At 33.8% G+C, this 19,967-nt stretch overlaps 1 protein-coding gene across 1 annotated transcript in view; it reads left to right on the top strand.

The window, feature by feature from the left end:
• Window positions 1–15,519, top strand: part of LOC129223105 (uncharacterized) — a 188,650-nt gene extending 173,131 nt beyond the window's left edge. Inside the window, 7 exon segments of the mRNA XM_054857672.1 lie at window positions 2,855–2,984; window positions 3,591–3,632; window positions 12,324–12,377; window positions 13,885–13,921; window positions 14,426–15,222; window positions 15,224–15,347; window positions 15,350–15,519. Of these exon segments, the coding sequence (XP_054713647.1) occupies window positions 2,855–2,984; window positions 3,591–3,632; window positions 12,324–12,377; window positions 13,885–13,921; window positions 14,426–15,222; window positions 15,224–15,347; window positions 15,350–15,459 (1,294 nt within the window). The 3' untranslated portion in view covers window positions 15,460–15,519.
• The last annotated feature ends 4,448 nt before the right edge of the window (window positions 15,520–19,967 follow it).

Here is a 19,967-nt window from a genome sequence, read left to right as displayed (position 1 = left end):
CAGGAAAAGAGGCAAATTATAGGTTTTTTCAAAAAATCATAAATAATACAAAAATTGCTCAATCTTCAAATATTTTTCAATCATCATATTTAAAATTAAATTTTCTACACTATAGTACAAAAAATATTTGTGTGGTGCGATTGGTTCGGAGTCTGTGAGGTACACTGTTAAAACTACAGGTTGCGTTTGGCACCTTTCAGGGGTGAAACGCTTGTTCACCAGCGACACCCAATACGGAGCCGAAATCGCACCTCTTATTAGGGTGAAAAACGGGCACCTTTTAAAAGACAGACAGCGGCGGTGAAAAGAAGGTACCTTCAGAGAGATAAATGGCACCGTTACTGATTTCTACAGTAGATCCTCTTCCCCCCTCACCCGTATTGTGTGCATTTTTGAATATTATTGTGTTTATTGTTTATGCTTATGATATACAAAGTCTTGGTACGTTTTTCACATTGAATTGATTTTGGGTTAAAATTTGTCATTTAAGGCATTTGATCACATTTCAGACTTTCCAACATAATTTAGAAGCGTTCATGACTTCAATTCCTCTATCCGAGTTCTAACTCTCATATAAACCCTTGGATTGCTCTGTAGTTTTAAATGGATATTGACATTTACTACAGCATAATACCAAAAATTAAGAATGTAGGCATCATTGGATAATTTACGGACACATTCAACATTTTTCAGTTATATTACAATCACGGAAAAATCAAATCGTTTCATAAATTGCAGGCGTTTTATAAACGTTCAAAATATTTTAATCAAGAGTAACATATTGATACGTATACATATATGGTTCGACATTTGAATATCCTATTTGAACATAAGTAATCTAAAAAAGCACTTTTTTTTCTTTTTTAAATAGGAACTTTTTTGACATTAAAATCAAAACAAATTTTTGGCAACCCACATAATAAAAAAAGCATTGGAAACAGAAATCAGAAAAAAAAAAAAATAAACGCGTCTAGACAATGCATTTTTTTTTTTTTTTTGAAATAACACCAACGAAATATTTTTACTTTATGAGTCATGGCATGAAACACAGAGAGATTTCTTTTCCAAGCGTCTTTTTTTTTTCCTTTGCTTCGTCTACGCAACTATTTTATTGAGAAGATAAAGACATTTAGTGTATCTGCTGTAGCAGTTAAGTTACATCGTTAAATTTTCATAACGGTTACTTATTAATTATTTCGTATTGCTAACAATAGACGTTTTGGGGAAAATCCGCGAGACCGCTGACGCGACAAGCAAGTAACAGCATATATTAGTACACATGATAGAAAAAGCCATACATCACTATGTTAAAACGGTTAACTATAAACAAGAAGTAGTACTCAATTTACTTTGTTGAAACTCGACTCTGAAAACACTAAAAGCCTGTTGGAAAGCCTTAAATGTTATACTATGATTAAATGACTGCACTTACGCAAGGTTTTGAAGGTTTGTCCCAGAAATGTTGAATTTTAATCCAGTTTAGTTGTCAATTCAATGTGAAAATTTAATGTATCAACAACTACGTTGCAGCATCGTCGTCCGCGATTAAAGTGGCTAAACTGAACTTATCCTGGAGCGCACAGCGCATGTGCGAGCGAGGCACCTTTGCAGAGGAAAAGAGTCGCTATTGGCTGACTAGAGAGCTGATGGCCCTTCATTACCTTCTTTCATCCACTGAGGTGCTAAAAGATATCGGAACAATATTTCCTAGCCTCTGTGACTCTCTATGGCTCCGTCTTTGCACCCTAAGGCGGAAAATCGCACCTATCTGGCTCCTCCGGTTTTAACAGTGTAAAGAGTATTAAAAAGTGCAAAAATACACATAAAACATTAAATAACTTTTTTTCTAATTAAAATATCAAAAATTGAAGCCCGAGGTGCACAACTTCGACAAAAACTGTACCTGTATACCAAATTTCATCTTTCTAGACCTTACCGTTTTCCCGGGAAGCGTGCCACACACACACAAACATGTTATTTTATTATATGTAAGAAGATAGAAGATTCCACTGTCACTGCACAGCTTACAGTTCGCGCAAGCTTCAATACTTCTCCTCGTTTTAATTTTTCTGGTCGAGAGTCGATTGTTTCGTGGATAAGCATCTGCAGAAAAACTGGTGAGGTGAAGAAAGAAAAAAAAAATATGGACTTTGACGAACATCAAGATTACCTTAAAACATGGATATGGTAAGGCTCAGTTTCGCAATATCGTAAAAGTTCTGCCGGCAAGCATACAGCTGCTGTTAGTATGTTCACTTGTTCAGTCATGCGAATACTTCACGAAAAACCTATGTCCCATCTCTTTTGTGGTACAGGATTTGAATCCTCGTGGTTTTGTAGCCAGCACACCAATGTAGAGGCTGGATATAATTCAAAAATACTTTCAAAAATGACTATCGTTCACAGTCGAAATGATGGACGCCATATGACTGGCGCAATCTTTAAAACAAGTTAAGCAAAAGCAAATTTTCAGTAATGTTATTTATTTCCTTTAAAGATAATAATATTATTTGTATTTCTTCATATTGTTTTCATTGAAGAACTAAATTAGCAAGTTTATCTACACCACCTTGTTTTAACATATAGTTCAGTATAATTTAAACACTTAGTGATGACTTAAAATATATGTAAGATGTGAAATCAGTAATATTTCTGACTGTCCACGTTAATTAGGCAACCCACGATGCACCTCCTCAAAAGGGAAATCACTTTCACTCTATAATAAAAACAAATTTGCGTATGTATAATGGGCCTAGTTTTGTTTACGTTTCATATATGTAGCTGTTTTACTTAAAAATACATGTCTGAGCATTTTCGTGCTTCATGTTTAATTTTCACATTTTATTTTTTTAAGGTCACGTTTGTTGAACAGATCCCTGGTAATTATTTTGTTCCTTATTATGGCTTCCGTCTCAAGCATCATGTACATAAATTTTGAAGATGACATTTATAAATATGCCTTCTGCGCCAGCTCTGGTACTCTAGTAAGTATAGAGAAGTTCATGTTACATTTTCATTTTACGCATCAAATATCGGTTTAGTAAAAAGTTTAAAAAATAATACAACTTCAAAAGATGTTTAAAAATGGTTTGGAATATAAAACTAAATAGTGTTACAAAATATTAAGATTATATTTTCTTCATCTAAATTAGCTTTAGAGAAAGTCGAAGAGCACTGAGTTTTGTACACACTGCATTTTTTTAACAGTAAAATAAAGTGGAAATTGAAAGAAGAAATAATTTCACAGAACATATCAAAACGAAAGGTTTTATGTCTTAAAAACTAATTACGTCTGATCTGTCTAGCCACATTTATACGTATTTTCGAGTGATAATATATGTACTCCAGTTACATTTTCAATGTATCGCATTTATTATTTTTATATTTACATAAATAAAAACAATTTCTTAATACATTGTTAACAAAATTATATATTTTTTTGATCTGTTGTGGAACTAATCATCATTTCTAGCTAAGTCAACAAAATTATGAAGATCAGATATTACTAAAAAATATTTTATGCTTAAAAATTATACTAGATGCGCCATAGATATGATGTGTTTGTTCTTATATAGTTACTTTATCCCTAGGGATTTGTGATATTTCTTTGCTACACTATATGCAGTGAAAACGTAAGTATTGATTTTATTATTTTTTTTATTTCTCCTTACTTCCCAGTTTCTTTCGCGTGCAAAAAAAAAAAAAAAGTACCGGTGCCCCGATTTTTTTAAAAGTAAGGATTTTCCTTTAAATTAGGGTCAAACTGGAACCACTTTAAAATGAGTCCACCAATTAGAGGTTGTCACGTTTTTCTTTCTTTGTGCAGTATTAAAAAATAATATGAACGAAGAGCATACGTGGCGAGTTTTTTAGTTTCCTCCAGCAAATTTATGCGAGATGCATTGTAAGAATAGATCCTCTGTTAACTGATTTTGCTACTGAGTAATAACTAACATTGGGAAAATGATGACCCTAGAATTACTCAAACGGGTATACTAGTATTTCATTAGCCGTTGTAGAATCTGAGGAATTTGCTTAGGTTCCATTGGAATCCATTTATGTCTTAAGAGACATTTTATATATATATTTTTTAAATCAGATAAATTCTTTTTTACGTTTACAGTTTTACAAAGTGTTTCATTGACTGAGTTTTAGGGTAACATAAATTTTCAGATTTTAATCGTGACTATTGCTCTGAGACAAGCAGTGGTAAAAGAAATACTCCGATGCTTTTTGAAGCATGGCAAGATCGAAGAGGTCTCATGGTAAATTCATACAAAGTTAGATTATTAAACTATGTGGTTTAGTCAATTAAAAAGAAAAAAAAAATATTTTAGTATTGCAATAGCGAATGCAATGTGTGTTAAGTATCTAATGAAAACAGAATAAAATCAGGGGAAGTTCGGTGGAAGAACAATATCTCCAGGGTGCTGGAAAAACAATAAGCAGATGGCTATTAACAGCGGTGTTGAATTTTGGCAGAAATGTTGTTGCGAATACGAGGTAAGATTATACTAGAATTGAGTTTAGAAAAAAACCTGTTTTTGTTATCTCTTCCATGTCATAGACGCCTTTGGGTTGCTGAAGATTAGGAGAGCGCTTTCGTGCTTTAATTTGGTTAAAAGACTAAAAAGGATTTCCGATGAGAACTGACGTGACTTAATAGTACACCGTCGAAAATTGCTGTTTACCATTGCGTGCAACAATTAAATCAACAGGGTCGCGCAACAAACAAATCAACACTGCAGTAACCCTGATATCAGGAAAACGAGCTGATGTATGCAGCACATGACATGGTAACATTAATGGTATTTCCCCATTATTGCAATTTTAATGTGATTCAATGGTTAACTCTAAATATCACCAACAGTGGCTAAATTAAAACTAGATTAAAAAAAGCGAAATTTTTCGCCACTTTGGCAGCAAAACTTGGTGAGCAAAAAAGTGTCCGCCAAATTATAACACCACTTAAGTTTACATCGAAATTAACAATTATTCCCCCCCCCTAAAAGGTGTAAAGGACCTCTTTAGAATCACCCGAATGCAACTAAAAGGGGCGGTGCACAACTAGACCTCACTAGGTTTCTACGTACCGAATTGCAACTTTCTAGGATATACCGTTCTTGAGTTATGCAACATACATACGCACATTTACACTTACATACAGACATCACGATAAAAATCGTTGTAGTTAACTCGGGAAACGTCAAAATGGATATTTCGGGCGTCTATACTTTCTTAGTTATATATGCACGTGTAGTCGGGTCGAGAAAAAGGGTGAGCAAAATGGAAATAAAGGTCGATTTTTGAGTGACTTTTTTTCTCGCGAATACTAAAGTAAAGCGGCACATGAGCATAGTCTTCAGCAATTTTTCGCCATTTTGGCAGCAAAACTTGGTGAGCAAAAGAGTGTCCGCCAAATTATAACCCCACTTAAGTTTACATCGAAATTAACAATTATTTCCCCCCCCCCTAAAAGGTGCAAAGGACCTCTTTAGAATCCCCCGAATGCAACTAAAAGGGGCGGTGCACAACTAGACCCCACTAGGAGTCTACGTACCGAATTGCAACTTTCTAGGACATACCGTTCTTGAGTTATGCAACATACATACGCACATTTACACTTACATACAGACATCACGATAAAAATCGTTGTAGTTAACTCGGGAAACGTCAAAATGGATATTTCGGGCGTCTATACTTTCTTAGTTATATATGCACGTGTAGTCGGGTCGAGAAAAAGGGTGAGCAAAATGGAAATAAAGGTCGATTTTTGAGTGACTTTTTTTCTCGCGAATACTAAAGTAAAGCGGCACATGAGCACAGTCTTTAGCAATTTTTCGACATTTTGGCAGCAAAACTTGGTGAGCAAAAGAGTGTCCGCCAAATTATAACACCACTTATGTTTACATCGAAATTAACAATTATTTCCTCCCCTCTAAGGCAGCGCATACACCAAAGCGTCAGAAGTCGGAAAAGCAAATGTCTGCCGTATAGCGAATGGGAGAATTCGTTATTTCTCCCTGTTGCGCGCACACTGGAAAGTCAAATGTCGTGGCTCGATGTCTGCGACCGTGTCGCATGAATGCCCCCTTGATTCCACGTGCGCTATCCATGAAGCAAGCGAGAGTCTTGTGTCGCGTCTCCTCTGCAAAATAAACATGGCCAACAACGACTATGAATTCAGCAAGAAGTTAGTACAAGAAGTGGAACTTTAAGAATGCTTGTATAATCATTCTTCGAAGGAGTATTCCAACAATCTGAGTGACGCTTTCAAACATTTTATTAGAAACTTTTTTTATTATTTGAAATATTCTTCCGTGTCCGTGTGAAAATCTAAAGCAGTTGTCTTGAATAAAATCAAGAAAATACTATTAATAAAATTGAAAAAAGTGTTTATTATTGATATAAAATTTTGTTGCTGTCAGAATTTAAGTAACCCTTTCCGCATCGTTATAAAGTAGCAGAGAAAAAAATATTTTTTATTATGAAATATTCTACTTCAATATATTAATTTTTTACTACAATATATTAATGATTTCTTTTTGCTCTGCCAGACTTCTAGTGTTATAATGTGACAGGAAAATCACATAAAATGAAATGTTTAAACATTCTATTTTTTAAAGCAACTTTATTTTAGATTTTTAATTGTGCTTGTAGTGCAAATTATGTTGCACAGCCTATACATGGCTTCAAATAATAAGACCTGTGAGGGTCAAAAGAAAATAATGGAATATAAGTTAATTTTTTATTCTTGTGCATGCATATTCTTGCGAAAAATGCATTAGGTTTAAGTGTCTAAATTTTGTTTTGTTCAAGGTTTATGAAAGTTTGATTATTTTTCTTGCAAGAAAGATTGCCAATCTTCTCATTACTTATAGGTACTCTAAAATAACTCTGTTTAAGTTGCATCTTAACAGCCAATAATTTAGTATAAAATTCAATAATTGTTCAACAGTATACGCATGCGCAATTTCAGGGCTGCAACCTGATTCTCGCCTCTTTGGTGTACGCACGGAAGAAGCACATGTCGTTGCCTGCTCAAGACCCGCTTGTCGTCAAGCAGCTGTCGCAGACGCGTGATTCTTTGGTGTACGCGCTGCCTACAAGGTGCAAAAGACCTCTTTAGAAACACCCGAATGCAACTAAAAGGGGAGGTGCACAACTAGACCCCACCAGGAGTCTACGTACCGAATTGCAACTTTCTAGGACATACCGTTTTTGAGTTATGCAACATACATACGCACATTTACACTTACATACAGACATCACGATAAAATTCGTTGTAGTTAAGTCGGGAAACGTCAAAATGGATATTTCGGGCGTCTATACGTTCTTAGTTATTTATGCACGTGTAGTCGGGTCGAGAAAAAGGGTGAGCAAAATGGAAATAAAGGTCAATTTTTGAGTGATTTTTTTTCGCGAATACAATACTAAAGTAAAGCGGCACATGAGCACAGTCTTTAGCAACATGAAATACGAGAATGCGTTACGAGTGGTGTCTAAGGCATATTCAAATGAGCTGAGGCTGAGGTATGCAGCACATGGTTTCCTTTAACGTCAATTTAATGATATTAATGGGGTAAAGTGGAGCCTTAGAGTAAGTAAAGACACACTTTAAATATTTTTGCCCCAAGTTTGTTGCAAACTGAAGCAAAAAACATAAGTATACATTTTATACAGATAATTTTTTTACAATATTGGATATTCTAATGAATGTGATTCAATGGTTAACTCTAAATAGCGCCAATAATGGCTAAAATAAAAATAGATTTTAAAAAAAACGCTAAATTTGTCTCCAAGTTGGCGAAAAACATGGCGACAAAAAGATTGGCGATATATTGCAAACTGTTTGCCAAATTATAACACCACTTGAGGTTGCATTGAAATTAACAATGATTTTCACCCAAAAAGGTGTAAAAGACCCCCTTTGGAACATCCGAATAGCAACCACAAAAGGTGCACAACAGGACATTTTTGATAATAGTTAATTTGAAATGTTCTATGACAGAAAATGAATCATTAGTCTCACTTTTTTTTTTCTTTTTCGAAATTTGAGAATATAAGGAGATGTATCTAGTCTTGTTACCAAGGCTTGAAAATAAGAAATTCTTGATATACACTGGTGTGTAAAAAATAAGGACGAGACGGTTTTTTCAATATAACTTTAGACAAAGACTTTCCAAATCAACACATTTAATACCGTAAGATCCCCAATACGTAAGGACATGTGTAATATAAGCAACACTTACTAAAAGAGAAATCAGAGGGATAAAAAGAAGCTTTACTGAAAAAGTAGCATGGAGCGCAATGCGACTGAAGGCCGAAACATCCCTGTGATGGGTGTCCAGCAAGAAGCATCCAGTCTTTAGTAGTTGATATGATCTCCCCCGACTGCTAGGCAGGTTTCACAGCGTCTGCCCATGCTGAGAATGAGGGTGTCAATGCGTTGTTGAGGCATTGCTGCCCATTCGTCTTGCAGCGCCAATCGAAGCTCCCGAATCGTTACTGGTGGTAAGGTAAGAGCTGCCAAGCGTCTGCCTAGAAAATCCCATACATGCTCGATGGGATTGAGATCCGGAGATCGTGCCGGCCAATCCATACGTTCAATATCCTCACTCTCTAAGAGCTGTTCGGCAGCTACTATGCGATGACATGGTGCATTGTCGTCCATGAAAAGGAACTGCGGACCCATAGCGCCTCTAAAAACACGCACATACGGAAGAAGAATCTCGTTACAATAACGGGTCCCGTTGACTGAACCTGCGTCGAAGATGTGAAGGTCTGTACAACTACCAAGCATGATGCCTCCCCAAACGAGAACTCCGAGACCTCCATACCTGTCCCTTTCAATGATGTTTGAGGGATAATTGCGGCTTCCCCGCTCTCTCCAGATGAGTATGCGATGAGAATCGCCACTTAGACTGAATCTGCTATCATCTGTAAAGAGTACTCGTCCCCATTCATTGTCTCTCCCATTTCCGGTGTTCCCGGCACCACAGAGAACGCCTTCTCTGATGGGCAGGCGTTAGAGGTACACACCGTGTAGGGCGTCGTGCAAACAGACCACCACCGTGCAGTCTTTTGGCCACGGTGAAACGCGATATCGGTCGTCCAGTCGCATGTGTCGTGTGTCTAGTGATTTCTCCCGCTGTCTGCCGCCTGTTTCTTCTGGCCTGTAAGACAATATACCGGTCATCTGCGGGTGTGGTTCCTCGTTTACGACCACTACTGAATCCCCGGATAGCTGTTCCTGTAGTTTGAAATTATCTCCCAAGTCGCGAAACGTTGCTGTGAGCAATTCCGAACTCTGCAGCCACACTTGTCACACTGCGGCCTTCCTCCAACTTCCCAATGATTCAACCTCGGGTAAAAGCATCCAGATGTCGTCTAACAGATTGATTATTCGCCATTTCTCGCTGAGGCAGCAACTCGGTGTGATTTTAACTGCTTATACGGCGTGCAATCTCTTTGCCAGAAATGCTGATCTTACACCGACTACATGCTTTATACTACTCAGACACTCCCCCATTACGTCTGCTTCCATATCTGCGCATGTGCTACCGTACATTACCTTACTTAATCTCCTGATTGGTCATTCTGTCCGCTCTGCCTCTTCGTTCAGCTGATATGCTAATTTTTCGACTTCGTCCTTAAATTTTGCACAATACTGTATTTTAGAGGAGTAAAATTCATTTTAGATGAGTAATACATGCAAGGTCAGTGACAGTAAAATCTCTACATAGTATAAAATGAAGTCTCCAAAAAGCTTCTGTGTGTTTGAACTCGCAAAAATTCGAGAACTACCCGGCCAATTTTGCTGCAATTTTCACAGTTTGTTCCTTTAAGTCCTGAGAAGGTTTGCAGACCAGTTCGAAAAAAATTCGATGAATAGTTCTTTTTTTTTATTCCAATTTAGGCCCGATTTTCACATACATTCCCGAACATGTGGGTGAAAAATTACTCGCAAATAGTAATATTATACATCGTTGGAACGGGAAGAATTTTCCGCGTTCTACGAATTTGTTCCAATGCTCTAACTTAATTGCAGTGAGAGTTTTTTACGTTTTTAGCTCGAATTTTTTTAGGCTTAGCTGACATTTAGGCACTACTTTCTTCATTAAATCCATCAATAAAAAGTGAAGCAATTGTCCCACAGTTTTCTTTTTGACAACATTGGAAAGAGCTGCTTTTTTTACTCCAGACCAAACTTGACCTAAGGTCGAAAGTTTAACTCTCTATCTCCATTAGAAAAAAATTACAAGCGAATTAAATGAAGTTCAAAAATCTGTTCTCTATTCAAGTTTTTAACCATTTTATTTTGCGCTTCCACGGTAACGCTTTTTGAATCATTGTTTATTTCCATCTTTCTCGGTTTCAATTCTTAAACTTATTTTATTTTGTGTTTCCATAGTTACGCCATTTAAATGCATCTTTCTCATTTTATTTTAATTTCTTAAAAGTACTTTAGTATCGGTCGTCATTGTTTGGCAAGAAAATTTTGCATGATGGTTTTTTTTTCTCTCATTTAATCCTGGTTATTGAAGATACTTCACTTGACGCAATGGTTTTTTTCAAGGTAGACCGAGCAAAGTAGGGCAACACAGCTAGTAACTTATAATATCTAAATTTCTGAGGATGAAGTGGAAGAAGGCATTAATACAAGCAGTTCTATTATTTTTCTTTCAATTTTAACATGAAAGATGCTTTAACATTTCAAATTTCATAATATATATATTCAAATTATTTAGCTCCCTTTTTCGCGAATCTAAATTTTTATCTATATTATACAGCGTGAAAAGTGTTTTTGAATATAATTTTCGACATTTAATGTGGGAACTAAGCTGTGGGGAAGTAAAAAATACTTCTTAGGTAAATTTTTAAACTTTTAAGATGACATATGCAGTTTTAAAGCATTTTCGTCGATTCCTGTATTAAGTTACTTACGTATAAATTTATCTAAGGAATCGTATATAGCTGTAAAAATGCTATTTGACAGCAATTTACATTTTAATTTGAAACACGTTTTCACTTTTAAATATGATCTCTAGCGTATCCAATAATCTTCTAACTTAGTGTGCCTTTCAATAACTATAATTTAATTATTACATATAAAATATTTTAAACGAATTTATTTAACTTCAACAAATTGATCATAAATAATATTTTGTAGAATCTGACTTGTGTTTGGAACAAGCAATAAGAGAGTTACTTCATTTGCGGCTACAAAAATAAGTTGAAAGTAGATTTAATAAATACCTTAGTTTCATGCAACTTATTCTATATTCTTCGTTGAAAGAATATAGTTAAAAATTAAAATTTGTTTAAAATTTCAAATGGGTTTCAAACTCTTAGACATTTTTATGTGTGCAAACTTTTCAAAAAAGAACGATTGAAACTGTTTGTATACTTAATTTGCATGTCAGTGAAATTTTACGCCCAAGATCACGGGATCAAATATATGGCTTTACTCATAGAATTTTCGAGATACAGAAAATCGTCAAGATCTATTCCGCATGCTAAGTTAGGTGTATTTAGTATGGTTTTAGGTTCTAACTAAATTAAACTACTAAGCAAATTTCTCATCGTAAGAACCCAGAAATTATCGGGGCTCCAAAATTCTAAATTGGTAATGACTTACCATTCCCGTGCTGCCCTTTTTAAAAATCAAAATTGAGTTATGAAAAATAGGTGGTACTTTGGCACATATTTCACCTTAATACAATGTGTTATGAACATTCGACTATGTAAATTATTCTTTAAAAAATCTGAAAAAAAAATGCATCTGAAAAAGATATATGAATGCGCATAACTCTAAAAGAACTTGATTGCAGATACGACTTTTGCGCTTAGCAAGGAAGTATAAGTCAACAAATTGGAATGTTTTCGACCAGATGCAGTTATTGTAAACCCTGTAGTTAAACAGACTCAAAAAATGCATCTAACGATTTTCTGAGCCATAAAAATTAAATGGAAAACATGGCCCTTTTGTACCATGCCATTTTAATACAATTTTCATTGAAAGCGGCAATTGTAGAAAATAGTGGTTTTAACAGTAAACTAAAAGATATTTCACTCAGTTTATTTTTTTCCATTTACATTAAAAGTCTTTTTAAACGATTTTTTTTAAAGTTCTCTTCTGCTTACTTTCATGTGCCGCAGTTTCACAAGAGTGATTTAGTTTGCCAGTTGTGTAGGTGAATCCATACATTAAGAACTCTTTATAAACAATAATTTTGGAGCTCTCAAAAGTATTGTGCGTTGATTTGCTTTTATACTTTTTTTGCCATTTAAAAATATATCTTTCTGTCACCTTTATTTAGGCTCATTCAATGTGTTCTTCAAGCCATTCAATTGAAGATGACGACGAAAAACAGGTAACTAAAATTTTATAAAATAGCGAAATATTTCCTAAAAGCAAAACAAATTAAACATTTCCATAATTTTGATTTTCTTTCATTTCAACCCGTTCTTCAAAATTTTTTCAACCATTTTCATTCAAATGAAGTAAAGTTTTAAAAACGTATAATTGTTTCAAATCATTCCTTAAATCATTTGCATTCTAAATGTCCATGTTTTTCAAGGTATTTTATTAAAACATTTTTATGAGTAAATTTTGCATGAACATATAATAGCGCATGAAATCTTTTCAACGGGCTTTTCTTAAGTAAGAGAGATGGGCACACCTGCTTAACTGATACTATTTAACGATGGAGGTCTAGCCATTGAAACTTGACCCCTCCCCCCTACAAACATTTCTAGATCCGCCCCTGGTTGCTTCTGGTAAAAATGCTGTGGCAGCCTCCCCCCCCCCCCAACCCCACTTAAGCACAAGTTAAAAATTCAACCGCCACCTCCTTAAAGCATTTCTTGATCTGCCTTTGTAAGTGTTTTATTTTTGGAGTAATTACACCATAGGTTCATTCAATGCGTTATTAAACATGTGTGCTTGTTCAGGAAGGCGATCGGTTATTCATTTTTTTTCTTTTAAATTTAACTTTAAACAGTTTTGCTGCTGACGTATAAATATTTACCATTAGACACTTTGCAAGTGGCAATACAGTTAAACCCCTTGAGCATGGTTTATTCGTAATGTGCTCTTTCAAACCGTGTATTCATTTGCTACTAAAAAAAGGAATTCTTTTTGAAGTATAAAAATGAAGAATAAATAAATATAATTTTGCGTCCATCATAACTTTCTATTTTATCACACAAATGAAATATTTGGACAGAATTTCCCTACATTAAATCATACATAAGTATCTTATTTTTCAGAAGAATTAAGCGAATATTTTGCAGTTTGAAACTGCAATTTAGGGAAATGCTAGCGTGTTCTTTAAGAACCTTGTTCTTCGGGGTTACCTCTGCACTATGTAAAATTAATTTAAAATAATTTTTACCACTTTTTTTTCAGTTTAGGAAAGATAAAAAATAAATTTAAGGAGGGAATATTCGTTTTACATTTTTATTTGTGATTCATATTTTGATACGTTGTACGATAAAGAATTATAAAAGCATTGATTTATGTTTTTTAACCTTGTTTTCTCTTTTAAAAAAGTTATTTCATACATAGGGCCAGTCATTAATTCTTTTTTCAAAGTAATGGCTGTTAATGAATAAGTTTTACTGAGGATTAAAAAAAAAACTTATTTGCCGAAAAAACAAAAGGGTAACCACGTCAAAAGGCAAAATTTCACAAAAAATGAATGTGTTTAAGAAATTTCGTCAGTTTTAAAAATTTTTTCTTTACATTTAATTCCTATGTTAATGTTTCAAAAAACCGTTGTAAATCATGTATTTAACCTAGCTCATTATTATGTTTATGTGACTCATTTAGCAACATCTGATAAGAAAAAGAATACTTTCTTACAATTTTTCTTTCAGGAACCAAGAATAAAGACAAGAAGTGGATCGTTTCAAAGTAAGAAAATAAGACGATTTGATAACGCATCAGTACAATCACAGAAGTGCATTGATGATTTAAAAATTTCTTAAAAATCTATATCTGACTTTCATAAGTGACCTTAAAATATACTTGGTATCATTTTTTTCTTGCATTATTTATTAATTTATTAGTTAATTTATTTTTGAAATTAATTTTTTGGAAATTCGGGTATAGTTTGCAAATTTATTTTCTTAACGATAGTTTTGATTCCATATTAAAATATTTATTATTTTTCGAATTTTGTTTTTGCTATTTCACAACAGTGATTAAAAAATGTATATTGATGCTTTAGAGGAAAGCTTAATGTATTCGAATATTTTTAATTAACTATTAAAAAGGCAGCGGCTTATTAATAGCTTATATGTTTCTTTTAAATAAAAATAATATTGATGCATCCTAAAAACATGCGCCAATGAAAATAAATAACTCAAATGTTAATAAAAAAAAAAAACAAATTACCGTATGATTATTTTATTCTAGGTTTTTTGAAACCTGAAATTGTAAGTGACACATTTTGTAGCAGCAAAATGCCTGATACTATAGAAGTTGACGTAAGAATGGAAAAGCTTCGTAAATTGCGTTTTCAAATGTGCCCTGACGAAATCGAGTGGAAAGAAGTAGACCATCTTTTAGCAGAGAAGTCAGCCGCAGCAGCTTCCATCGTCAGAGATTTCACCGTTCATCATCAAAGATCCCCCCTTGTAGTTTCACGGCCAAAGGACTTAGATTCTGGAAAAGAATCATGCGAAACCGTGGTTGTGTCTGACGATACGCATTGGGAAACTAAACAGGGAACAGAAGACCCTTTATCACCTGGATTTGAATTGCAGCAATTAGATGATAGCCCCCGAAGCAGCCAACTGCATATCAAAGACGTACATGACATGGGACCAGATGGCCAAGAGTCGGAATCGCAGTTCTTTGAGCTTGGGGGAATGAGAGAAACACCTCCTGATATATTGGATTCCACAAAGCAGGCTTTTATAACCATAAATACCTCCAGCCAGCAGCTTATTAGCAATCCTTGTTTAACAACTTTCTGTGGTAAAGGAGAAGTTATTGGAGAGCAATGTCTTATTACTACAAGAAAACCTGCTTCGTCAGATCAAAGTGCCTTAATGAATGAAGGACTGAGGACTAGTTCTTATTCAACATTTCGACCACCTAATAATACTTTTCAAACATCTTTCCTTGAAGTACGTAACAACAAAGATAACGAAGCAAAAGTTGCAACTCCTTTTCTTCAAAGTAGTGATCATATTGACGTGCAAAAAACCCCAGTCCAGAACATCGTCCCCCTCTTTAAAAAGTAAGGTGTGTGAAAAGCCTCCGCCCATGCTCAAAGATCCAGACATAGGGGATGAACCCATAATAGTGCCAGAACAATCTTTAAAAAAGAAGAGCTCATTGGATTGCAAGTAGCCACTCCTGTGGTACCAACCCTTGAAAAGGAATCCTCAGGTAGCTCAGCAGATGCTCAGAATAAGAAAGGATGGAGTATTACAACTGTGTAGAATAAAATGTTGTCAATACAAATTTTTTTCGCATTTCTTGTAATAAAACAAATCTATAAAACCTAAGTGTTATTTCATAACATTAAAGCACCTGGGCATGAACAGAAACTGATATAAAGCAGCTAAACCTGCAAAACATTGATAATAGTCTTAATAATAATAATAGGTTATGGTACAAAGTGTTTTAATAAGCCATAATTTCTTATTCAAACAAAATTGAAGAACAGGTATAGAAACTAACAAATCACAATAAATTAAATTAAAACAATTAGAGATAAAAATAAGTGCGACATTAATTATCGCTAAAAAATGTGCATTTTTCTTTGGAATATGGTTTTACTCATTGTTCAGCTTAATTTAAATATACAAAAGTTTTAAAAATAAGATAAAATTAATTTTTCTCAATCAAACTTTCGGTATGAGTTTATTTATTATTTATTTATTTATTTATTTTTTTGCTTTATTTGTTTTCTGGAATTAGCAATAAATTTATACAAAATTAAACAAGGAAAAAAAAAGCAAATAAAATGTTAAAGATGAGCTTAATAAACTATATTGGTTAGCCTTTGTAGTCAAGACAAAATGAAATAGAGAAAGAATTAATTTAAAACTTTTAGTAATAGATAACCACGAAACAGTATTGAAAAAAAAAAGTAAAGTTACCTCTATCATATTAAATGTCTGAAAAACTGCAGTGTTCCATACAGGAAAAAAGAAGAGTACAAAATAAAAATTTGAAAGTGAAAAAAAAAAAAAAAAAAAAAAAAAAAAAAAAAAAAAAAAAAAAAATTTCATTAAATATATACAAAAAAAAAATTTCAGGTGTAAACATTTAAAAAGTGAAACCGAAAGCATTTGGAATCAATTAAAATTTTGTTAACGTATACAATCACAAAATGCTACGATTTCAACTTTTTTTTCGGGACGAAATGTAATATTCGGCAATAGAGGCCAGCCCCCATGGACATAATTAATTAAAAAAAAAAAAATACTTGTGTGAGAAGTAAGCGCTGCAAATTTAAAAAAATTTCAAAGAGATTAAAATATTCACTAATTTTACTTGCAGTACAAAGCTCCTATTTTCGCTTTCGGAAATCAATCAAATAAACTATAATGGAATTTGATGTTTAAATTTAAAAAGGGTAGTTTAGAATTCTCGGAGAGATAAAAAATGTTTCTTTTGTTGATGGCATGAGGAGTCAATTTACTTAACACTTGTCTGTGTCTTTCTGAAACGTAGTGTCGGAAAGAGAGGGGGCAGTTTGCTTCTTTAGAATATATACTGGGACAGAAGAGAATTAAGCTTCAAAAAAAAAAAATATAACGCGCTTACATTTATAATACAAACAAGAGGCAAATGAAAATTCTTATATCGAAAATCGAAAGAAAAAAAACCCCTTTGTGCTGAATTTGCCCCCACTTCGAGCACAAAAGAAGGGATTTTTGCACTTTCACAGAAAAGTTTACTGACATTTAACGCTTTAAAACCTATTTTAACACAGTTGACATCTCGTAATAAAAAAAAAAGAAACATTTTTGTAAGTATAATTTGTGAATACTTGACGTGATATTCTTTAAAGATTTGAAATTTTAAGGTCATACTTTGCACAGAATATATAATTTTAATCGAAAAAGTTATATCTATTATTTCCGCGGTGGTCGACCGATGTAATAGTATATCTCAAAAAGCAAAATGAAGGAATGCTGTTAATAAATGTCAAGAACTCCGCTGCATTTCAACAATTATTTTAATATTATTATTATTAATGAAAACAATGTTTCTTACCTAAACTTATTTATTTATTTATTTATTTATTGATTTTGAGTTATTTGACTTGAGTTTGAAGACATATCTTTAGTTAACTATTCATAACCAAAATGTAGTTTGCATTTCGTTACAGCCTAGGTCCCATATTTGATACGGTTTTGAACTTTTATCTTTAGTAGCATATTAATTGTATGTCTCTATCTTTAACACAACATTCGATTTTTAGGAAGAGCCTTAGTATATTACCACAAGACAAGGTATTTATGTGTATATACAGGGTGTCCCAAAAGGTCGTTTACAAACTTAACATGCTGGTCTTTCATATCATGATGAACAAGATTTACACAGGAACATGTGTTCGCAAACGCAATGCTGGCGTACTACAAGCACACAAAGTCAGACACTAACGGATGCACAACATGTCGCATATCTATTACACAAAGACGGTTTTGCACAAAATTTTAATTTTTAAGCAAAGCTTAAAGCAGTTGCTAAAATTTGCGGCCCGCCAGCTCTTTTAATCACGTTGCAACGACAACGCAGCGATCGGTGAAATCTTGTCAGAATGGATCGTTATTACGACGGTCGGTACTTAGTCGTTGCGACGCGTGTATGACAGCTAAAGCAGCAAATTTCAACAACAGCTATAAACCTTCCTTCAAAACTAAAATGTGTAAAATCGGCTTTGTGTGATAAATATGCGACATGTTGTGCATCCGTTAGTGTCTGACTTGGTGTGCATTTAGTGCACCAGCATTGTGTTTGCGAATGTATGTTACTATGTTAATCTTGTTCATCATGATATGACAGGCCAGCATGTTAAGTTTGTAAACGACCTTTTGGGACACCCTGTATACTCCGGAAAAAATAGAACGAAGTGAAATAAAAGCAATATTTACTGTACCAAGTTAGGGATCCGGCTCCCGAATTCGGAAACTCAACATTTCGAGTGTTCCTTTACGTAAACAGCAATACATAAGAGCTTGAGGTACCAAATATCATTTTAAAGAAGTACACTTCTAAGCTAAATAAAGTGGAAAAAAAATGCTGGAAATAATCATTTGATATTTTACAAAATTCAGAATGGATACTTGTCCTTAAAAATATTGAATGCAGCCCCCAAATTTACAATTCTTTTGAATGTAATGTTTCGCATTTGTCTATATTTGGAAGCAAAAAAGTGTGTGGCGAGTCCAAATGTCATAAACGGGTACTGAGTTATTGGGCTCATCTATATTTTGGGACTTATTTGTATCAGTAGAACGAGCATTTTTGTAGTAATAAGGCAAAACGTCTTGTGTTCATCTATATATTTATGTTTTTTTAGCAATGAAAAGTTTATGTTCGGTAACGGTATAACACAATCAATGTCATAAGAATAGTCAACATTATTTTTTCTTTTTACGTATTTGTATTCAGTGTCCCAGGTTTGGAGAATGTGAATAAATAAGTTGAACTGAATTAGTTACGAGGAAATGAATGTGCAAGAATAAAACAACTACATTGGCGTGAAGAACTTGACGTAGGTAACCAAAGTTTTTCCACAAGTAAAAATCGCATATTTTGTTGAAATTTTCAAAGTAGTTAAACTTATCCATAAAGCTGAGGCATTAAAATTTAACTCATATTACCTCAATTGAAAAATTTAACTCATATTACCTCAAATGAAAACTGATCATTTAACCTGTAACACCTTTCATTTCTTACTAGTGAAATAGTTACAAGCGTACTAGCCTTCAAAAAAAAAAAAAAATCTTCAAAATGTCAAAAGAGTAATGCCCCAAGTAAGGGTACTGTCCCAAGCATGGGCACTTGACTACATTTTTCCTTTGCATGAACGATTGGTTCTGGGACGTAAACAATCTGTAAGGATGCTTATTAATGTCAGTTCATTGTCTAGTCAATTTTTTTTGAAAAACTGGTAATATAGTTGGTGCCACGAAGAGATGGTGTATGAACTGAAAGAGAAAACATAACACTTATATTTGTACTAAGCAGGATCAGCGAAAACACTTAAGCAGTTAAGTGTTACTACTGCTTGCACCTTCTCGTTAATCTTACCTAATTCAGAATGTAGTGTTAAGTTTCTGCCTCCAGTTCATATAATATCTCTAAGTGGTACAACTGTATCTCAGTTTTAAACTATAGACATTCTACATAGTTCTACATGAACTTTAAATATGTACAGAACATTTGCTTTAGACACTGGCGTATAGTTAGATGCTGCTACCAAAAGCACAAGAGAAGGCTAGTTTATGAAGTAAATTTCTAAGCATTATGTACAAATCGGTTGCAGAACCTGGAAGTGGCAGTACAAACCCACAATGACCTACTAAGCACTTGAATAAAATATATCTTGTTCCGAGAGTTCGCCAGATCTTAGAAAATCACATACTTAAGAAAGCAACAAAATTCTTTGTCACTATTGATAATAGAGATTCGTTTATTTCAAATGTAGAGAAAACGCTTCAAAAATGAACAAACACAGCTAGCAAAATCTCCAAGGGAAAAAGTATTTATCTTTTTTCTAGGTGATGATTGCACTACGGACTATTCATCATTAATGAATATTCAAACAGTATTAAGTTCACAACACTAAAACGAAAAAATATATATATTTTTTTAATTAAATAACTAGTGGTACTCGTACGGCTTTGCCCGAAGCAGAAAATAAAAAGGTCATTTCGTTCACCTGTATATTTACAAATAATGGATGATGAATTTCTCGCCAATTGGCTAT

Source organism: Uloborus diversus, chromosome 5 (assembly GCF_026930045.1).
Source record: "Uloborus diversus isolate 005 chromosome 5, Udiv.v.3.1, whole genome shotgun sequence".
NCBI classification, from domain to species: Eukaryota; Metazoa; Arthropoda; class Arachnida; order Araneae; family Uloboridae; genus Uloborus; species Uloborus diversus.
This window is presented reverse-complemented; position numbering and strand designations above follow the sequence as displayed.